Source organism: Magallana gigas, chromosome 3, assembly GCF_963853765.1.
Source record: "Magallana gigas chromosome 3, xbMagGiga1.1, whole genome shotgun sequence".
NCBI lineage: Eukaryota > Metazoa > Mollusca > Bivalvia > Ostreida > Ostreidae > Magallana > Magallana gigas.
The window spans coordinates 5,506,159-5,514,051 of record NC_088855.1 but is presented as its reverse complement, the minus strand read 5'-3'; the positions used below and the strand labels follow the sequence as shown (position 1 = coordinate 5,514,051).

The window sequence follows — 7,893 nt, the reverse complement described above, 5'->3', positions numbered from 1 at the left end:
AAATATGTCAGATGTGAATGATCTAAAGGTGAAAACCATCCTAGCAATAAATTTAATCTTTTTCTAAAGAATACAAAGATACTGTCATTTTCTAGATAACAAGCAGTTTCTTTGTTATGCCCACTGATTGATATTTACAGGTATATGCTTTCTTCTGTTAATGCATCATGGTAAGTGATTCTAAACTTCTAAGTCACCAGCTGTATCATTAACAAAGAAAGTTGTGTTTTTGTTTATTTTACAAGTTGCTCTGTCCAGTCTTACCCAAACATTTATTTGTAAAAATAAAATAAAATAATAAGACAAAATAATAGTTTTAATGACATAAATTATTACAAAACAGAGTAAAATACTCAAATTATACAGTAACAATAACTGGTATATAGACTTTGACAATGTTACAAAACTTAATAATATTGCTGTAGTATATTATGTTCAAAATTTGTTAAAAAAAAAAAATCAAAAAAATAACATGGAAAGGCATACTACAAGAGAAATAAAGGTCTGAAACAGTTGTACAGCTTCCATAATGGTAAAAAAAAACAACACTGGTTAGAAAAGTATCTAGTAGATTTCTACAATAATCACAGGGCTCAGCAAAGGGCAACATCCTCCTCAATACAACGGTACAATGCCTGGGTATCAATTATTGCACTTCAATTGAAGAGTGAGAAACATAAATGAGCATTACATGTTAATGAGTTAGAGAACAAATATGGCACTTGAACTTGGAATTTTTTGCGAGTTCACAATGGATTCATAAGTGAGTGATTACCCGGTGATCCTCTTTTCTGGAGGATCCAGGTATCATTTTCAGCAAAACTCCTTTAAATATTGTTAATGCTTGAGTTTATGTAAATTTTCACTCAGAATTTAGACCATTGCATCTATTGTTGATTTATTCTAAATACCCGGTAAGGTAACTTGTTTAACAGAACGGATTTGATTCAAATTTTACCACTTAACCCGAAATATTTTCCCGAAATTTTGTTCATTTTTCCATGCTCCACTATATCATTGTTTCTATAAACAGAACACCTGGAAATCTCCGTTCACTGCATGGATTTATAACATGAGACAGCTTGCTTTATACAGAAACTAATATCCAAAGCAACAAAAATACATGTCATTTCATCTCAAACAAAATTTATATTCCACAGATGTTACAGGCTGATGCTAATAAAATCGATAAATTTTATAATATAAAACAAGACCAATACTATGAACAAACATATATTTTTCAACCTTTAAATAGATTTGACTGATTAACAAAAATCAATAACCACAGTTGATCAAATGCATCATCTTTTCTCTACTGATACATGTACTACAAGTCACTGACAGAAGGCAAAAGGACAGGTAAGTAATAAATGATTACAACTCAGCAACAAAAAATGATATGTATTGGTACATCCGAGATTCATGCTCAAATAACTTTCCATACATAGGATGAATAAATGGTCTAAAAAATACACAGGAGATGTACAGCTAGTGCGGTCCCTTTAGACAATACAGACAGAACTATTTTTAGGTAGCAGTAATACACAGTCCATATACCGGTAGAGTCAAAATACTGCACCGAACATGCACAGCTAAGTAATCTGATTGGTGCCATTGATTAGGCCAATGATCACATCGTTATACCCTGTCTATGACAGTGCGTTGTGTAGCAAGAGATACAATGGCACGGCCATTGGTAAATCCAAATTTACTTACTGTAAATCAAGTTTTAATCTGCAAGACCTTTATCATGTGTACTTTGAGAGACACCAACTTACCAAACTAAAGGTCTCATGAACAAAATATTTTTCTTTTTAAGAAAATGGGCGGTGATTCTCAGTATGAGATATCACTAATAAAAACACAACCATTTTTCAACAAAAATAGGATCTAGTGATAAAATTGATCTACAGTATGTGGAATGTAAAAATAAAGTGTGGATGGTTGACCATCATATTTTGTGATGATGCAAAATGCAATGGAATTATATAATTTATCAGCTGAAGGCAGAGATTAAAAGATTAACTCTTCTTCAAGCTGATGTCTTCCATTTGTAGATTATAGATATCACAGTGTATTTGTAGGCAAGATAGAAGAACAAGTATAACACAAAATTAAATAAAGCCTGGTATTGAATCCAAAAGAAATCACAGTCATCTGAAATAACCATTCTTCTAACCCTTCCATGCATGAACAAATTTCAAGTTCATCAACCTGTTATAGCAATGTTGGTTCCGTAGTGGGTAATTTTGTAGATTTAGTTACAAAAAAAAGGTTTGTAATGTATCACAATGCATTACAATAAAACAACAAGGGAGGCACTGTATTGTATAACAGTTTCCCTGTATAAATTCTTTGGCAAAATCAGGTATTAAATGAAAAATGAGATGAATGACTTATCACAGATGAAATGAATGCAAGCCGTGGTTTTTTCTTTAAATTGGAATCATTGAGGTTCAGTACACGGAGAGTAGGCAGGGTGAGCCCTGTGTCATCATAACTTTGTATCCATGACAGACCTTGGTCTCTCAATCACCACATTCTCCCTCCCCCCGGCTCCCTGCCCCGCCCCCTCTACCTTGCCCGTCCCCTTCCCAGAGTCGTCTCCCTTGTGAGCCTGGGCCACAGCGATGTGTAAACACTGCACCCACTGTTCTATATTCTGGTGACCTTTGGCCTTGAATGTGTAGGTCTGATCGGCGGTAAAGATCTCGAACGCCTTGGGAATATCTCGGTAGCCCTTCCTCACCGCTTTCACACTCTGGATTTTACTGACTGGAAGTGTCTCGTGTTGCTGAAAACCAGAAATAAGCAAGTTACACTACTCCATTTCTGTAAAACAAATACACTGTATATTATGTATTTTCAAAACGCGACGAGAACTATTACCCGTAGACTAATCACAACTCTAAACTTAGTCTATTTATAGAACTAAAACTGTTGGTGCAACACACATTTTCCAGTACAGTTTAAACACCATAAAATTCTTATTTGAAAATATTCACACAGCAAAAAAACTAAAATGTTACAAATCTTACACTAAATATTTATGATATTCCAAGGGGAAATACTCTGCTTACAATTCAATGGTATTTCCAGCATTCATTACTGTCGAATCATTTAAATATGTGGAGGTCAAATTCATGGATTGTCAACATTGGGATGAAATTTTGTGGATTCATTTTTTTGGAACAATGTATAGTACCAGTAAACTCCTATCAAATCTAAATATCATATATAAAGACTTCTTAATTTTCCCTTCAATATCATTAGTGTTAAAATGTGTAAAAGCCAATATTTTACATTCTGCATCTAAACATTGGGACTAAGGAAAAGCTATTATGACATCTATAAGAAAGACTTTTAGAAGAAAATGAAACTGTTCAGCGTTACTTTGGCATATCTTATAGACCCACATACTTGCATTCATTTGGTGACTGGAGCTAGTACAAAAAATATCACACACGTACTTATCCGAAGAACAACCCCTGCATTGTAACCTTTAGAATTTATCGGAGAAGTGGTTAACTTTTAACATACTTTAGTGTTAACAATAAAGAAGTAAATATGTTTTTATTATTCATTATTTATCCAATTTCTTCTATGGATTCTACTTTTCTGGTTCCCTATCTCTGCGACCTGTTCGCTCACCTGGTCACTCTTGCTGTAGGTGATCTGGGTCCCCGACAGAGTAAAGTAGCGAGTCTTCCAGCGCTTCAGGAATTTCCAGCGACCTTTCTTTTCCCTCAGCTGCCCCTGTAAGACAAAAGATCATATCTAAGTGAAGATGATTTACTTCACAGGTTCACTTTCTGACAAAAGCCTTAGACCTCTCACAGAAGTCTGAGAGAAATTAAATTTCAGTGTACATGTATACTGCTTTTTCAACTCAAGGTATTATATCATATGAAAATTACTTGATCAAATATAAATTATTTTTTTTTTAAATACCTTGAAAAGAAAATGAGACAAATTGATGGGTAAACTGTAAAATTTTATCACAGAGTAAATGCTAAACAAAACCCATTAGCAATAATATTTGTACAAAACAGTAAATGTAATTGAGTGTAAATATGATTAATATTGAAAATATAAGTAATCACTTGGCAAACCTTTCACTTTTCCCCTCACAAATACAAAATGTACTATTTTAAAGTTTTAGGTATGACACATACTATGGACCATATACATATAGTGGACCACTAATAAACTTACAGCAATGACGGGTGCACCGTTCTTCATCAGATCACACATCTTCTCCGGGTGATTACACATGAAGCATGCCCAGTACTTCTTTGCTGCATTGAACTCGAACACATCGAAAAAGCGCCAACTATGTAATTCATGTATCAAAATGTCTTGATCCTGCAAGAAGAGAAAAATAATATGATTTCCTGGCACTCTGAAATAATTTTAAACTTTGTAGAAAGCCAGATTTTTACAGGTTTATGGGCATGTAATTATGCTATTTTCTTTATGAATACTGGAAAAAATAAAAATCAAGTTTGATAATCCATTGAGAATTAAAATTTGTTGGCTAGGAGTATCAATGAAATCCACAAAAAGTAAGCCACCATGAATACATGTACAGATAATTTCACTGTATATTTCAAAATTTGTACCCGGTAATGTGTTCTTATATTAAACGTGCAATTTGTAACATCTGCATTCTGATTTCATTTCAAAGAACATCTTTTCCATAACGTTCTATAATACATATATAAAATCTTCAGCTCTCATTTGTCATAACGCTGACCTGTTCAAGGACCTCTGCAGTTACAGAGGAAACCTTGTACTTTAAACTGTGTATTATCTGTAACTATAGAAAAAGAAAATCCTAAACATACTGCTGACCTACCTTTGCTGAGGGGAACGACGAGGTGACCAGGGTGAGGAAGCTCCCTGTGGATCTGTCTGTCTGAAGGGAGTCCCAGCAGGTCTTCAGTCGACTGATGCTGTAGTCATGCTGGCTGAGGGCCGACGCTGCTTTGGCCTGCAATAAACATCAAGTTTACCCAAACGTATTTCAGCTTTTAATAAATAACCAACAGCTAAAGAGAAAATTCCTTATTTTATGTGAGTACTTAATAACCATCATTTCTTATCAAATTGAAAATATATAAAATTGCGAGCACTGAACTTGTGATTCAATTTCATTTTCAATTTCCCCATGGGTTCTTCAAATGTTTTAACAAGGATATTAATACCCCTCATTTAAAATGGGATATACATTATTGTTTTTATTTTGTCTTGATTGCTGCCATTACCTGAGTGGACAGGAACATGAGGTGGATCCAGGTTTTGGGCAGCTTTGTGTCCAGTGTGAAGTAAGACTTGTTATAGATGCACTGATCTCCCTTACCTCCACACTGGAAACTCAGGCGAAGAAACCTCTTATGACGACCATCTGTCAAACATGAAAGTTCTTTACTTAAATAGTTTTCAAACATTCATCACTAAGGGTCATAACTTGGATTTTTTCAAGCCTATTTCTAGATTTGCTGGGAATGTAGCGAGAGCTTACTGATGACACTGCAGACTTCTGGGAGAGGAATGCGGGCTGATATGTTGCTGATGAAGTTGCGTATTGTAGAGAAATGTTTGTCACAGAAATGTTGCACACCATCACGCATCGACTCCACCTACAAGTGAAAATTATAAATCCCGTTCAATTTTTACATTATCATTGAATTTTAAGTATTTGTATTGTTAAAGTGAAAATGTTCATAAATTCCTCATTTGAACACTGTAAAAATTTGATGAAAACCACTATCAGTTGATCAAACAGAATATTAATTCAGAACGTTTTAGAGAATCTAAGTGACCTATCTCAGAGAGTGCTGATTAAGTCTGGGCTTTCTGCGACTTACCGAGGGTCCGTGTTGACTGCTTACTGTTCCCGAGCTCATCATGGACATTCTGTCGGTGTAGTTGGACACGGGACTGACCGGGCGATCATAGCGACCCGTGGACACACTGGTCCTGTCAAACACAATATTTAAAGCTGCTTGGTCCGATTTTATATCAAATTTTGTGCACGTTTTTAAACGATAATTATGCTAAGTATATATATAATAATAGACATTGCAGTAGTTTTCCAAGTCAATTAAGCCAAATTTCAAGGAAAAAAAAAATTGTACAAAATTTGTTAACAAAACAAACGACATAAAAGGGTATCGGGTTATTTTGCCTCATGCTAAAATTCACCCCTGACGTCAAGACGGGTATGGTTGTATTCCGGCTTTGACATCGCTGTAAATAAAGGTCATGATAATGTTCAGGGAAATTACAAATAAACCTGTGTACGTTTTGTTTGCTAATAATTCTAAGGTTTGCTTTGTTTACAATCGATGCATAGCATGTGGGTTGTATAACTCCAATCATTTGGGGGACGAAACCAAGCGGTTCCCTTTTCTAAACATCCCATGATGCATTTTGGTTTGTTTTTTCGTTTGCCCAAAGAGAAATTATTTTTATTTACTTTGAATATTTGTAACTTTTAAAGGAGACCTATCCTGCTGGTGTAAATAGGAGAAAGTCCATAACTTTATAAGACAAACGGCTTGTATGAAAAAAATATTTGATACTGTAATAACAAAAAATCGGACCAAGCAGCTTTAATTCAATTACAAACAGGAGATAAGTCAAAGTAACATCAGATAGGTAAAGAGAGGAGGTGAGAATAAAGCAAGGCACAGCATCATAATTGAGTACCAAGAACTGTTGGCATCCTCTACGTCTATAGACACCTTTATATAATGGATACAGTATTTTTTGCTGTAAATGATCTCAGTGCAATATTTGTAACACTGTCCCAATACCTTGATGACTTCCCCAGGCTCTGCTCACTAGACATGTGACTGGGGGGTATGTTCATGTGGCGGACAATGACTCCATTAGGGTTGGCTGAGTTTGGGGGGTTCCCCACTGTAATGACGGTCACCGCCCCCTCTGTCTGGCTGGACACCGACTTCATCTCCTTGTCCAGGGTGCTGGACCTGTGGATACAACAGAGGTATAAAAACACAGAGGTCAGTCATATGATCATCAGTAGATAGAGGGAACCCAATACCCATACAGTTACAACTTTACTACATGTGTACTAGGAGAGACTTATATAGTCGCTGTATATCCCTGTGTTAAAGGTAAGAGCTACATATCTGAATGATAAAGGACTCAATATCGTAGTTAATGCATTAGGATTAATTTCACAGAACACATATTGGGACATATATCTTTGTTTTCCTTTGTTTTAAGAAATCAAATGATCCTAAATAAAGGCTTGCCTTTTTTTGTTATCCTCCTTCAGCTGTTGAACCAGAATCCGGACAGCGCTGGAGCCGTTTTGGGAGAGTTTTCCAATCTTGTCCATATTCTGGGCCAGTAGGTCGGGGTGGGTCAGACCGAGGGCCTTGATTTCCTGGAGGATGACAGTCAGCACTGCCTGGTCAGTCTGGGTCAGGTTGGACACAAAGTACTCCATGCTGAGCTGGGCCTGGTCCTGTGAAAAATACAGAGGTCAGACAACATCACTTAAACATCAACAAAGATGATTCACTCATTTCTTACAGTTATAATTATTCATGATATGAAGTTCCCAAGATTAGCAGCAAATGAGCATTTATATCATTTTTTGTTTATTTGAAGCACTTACATATACATGTATATTTGTTAAGATTAAAATAATAATTTAAAAACTTTAGAATAGCATGATGAAATAATGACTCTTTATGAATGGAAAATGCATAATATGAATTAAGTTGTAATTATAACTTGTAGATTTGAAATTGAATAACCTTTGTTCATCGATGTTGATAACTTATGATTTATTTATGAAATAAGCACCGGTTTGAAGGATAGCTTCCAAGATCTTTATCACACAATTATTACGAC

General features: G+C 35.3%; 1 protein-coding gene across 28 annotated transcripts in view; it reads right to left on the bottom strand.

Annotated features, from left to right (window-relative positions):
- Positions 1–301: 301 nt before the first annotated feature.
- LOC105346588 (ventricular zone-expressed PH domain-containing protein homolog 1) overlaps positions 302–7,893 on the bottom strand; it is a 40,799-nt gene continuing 33,207 nt past the window's right edge. For all 28 annotated transcript variants that reach the window (XM_066078220.1, XM_066078206.1, XM_034481043.2 and 25 more), the window contains 9 exons: positions 7,287–7,501; positions 6,822–6,998; positions 5,871–5,982; positions 5,525–5,642; positions 5,268–5,407; positions 4,859–4,993; positions 4,216–4,365; positions 3,652–3,756; positions 302–2,794 (listed from right to left, as the gene is read on the bottom strand). In XM_066078220.1, the coding sequence (XP_065934292.1) occupies positions 2,495–2,794; positions 3,652–3,756; positions 4,216–4,365; positions 4,859–4,993; positions 5,268–5,407; positions 5,525–5,642; positions 5,871–5,982; positions 6,822–6,998; positions 7,287–7,501 (1,452 nt within the window). In that variant the 3' untranslated portion in view covers positions 302–2,494. The remainder of the gene's footprint in view (positions 2,795–3,651; positions 3,757–4,215; positions 4,366–4,858; positions 4,994–5,267; positions 5,408–5,524; positions 5,643–5,870; positions 5,983–6,821; positions 6,999–7,286; positions 7,502–7,893) is intronic.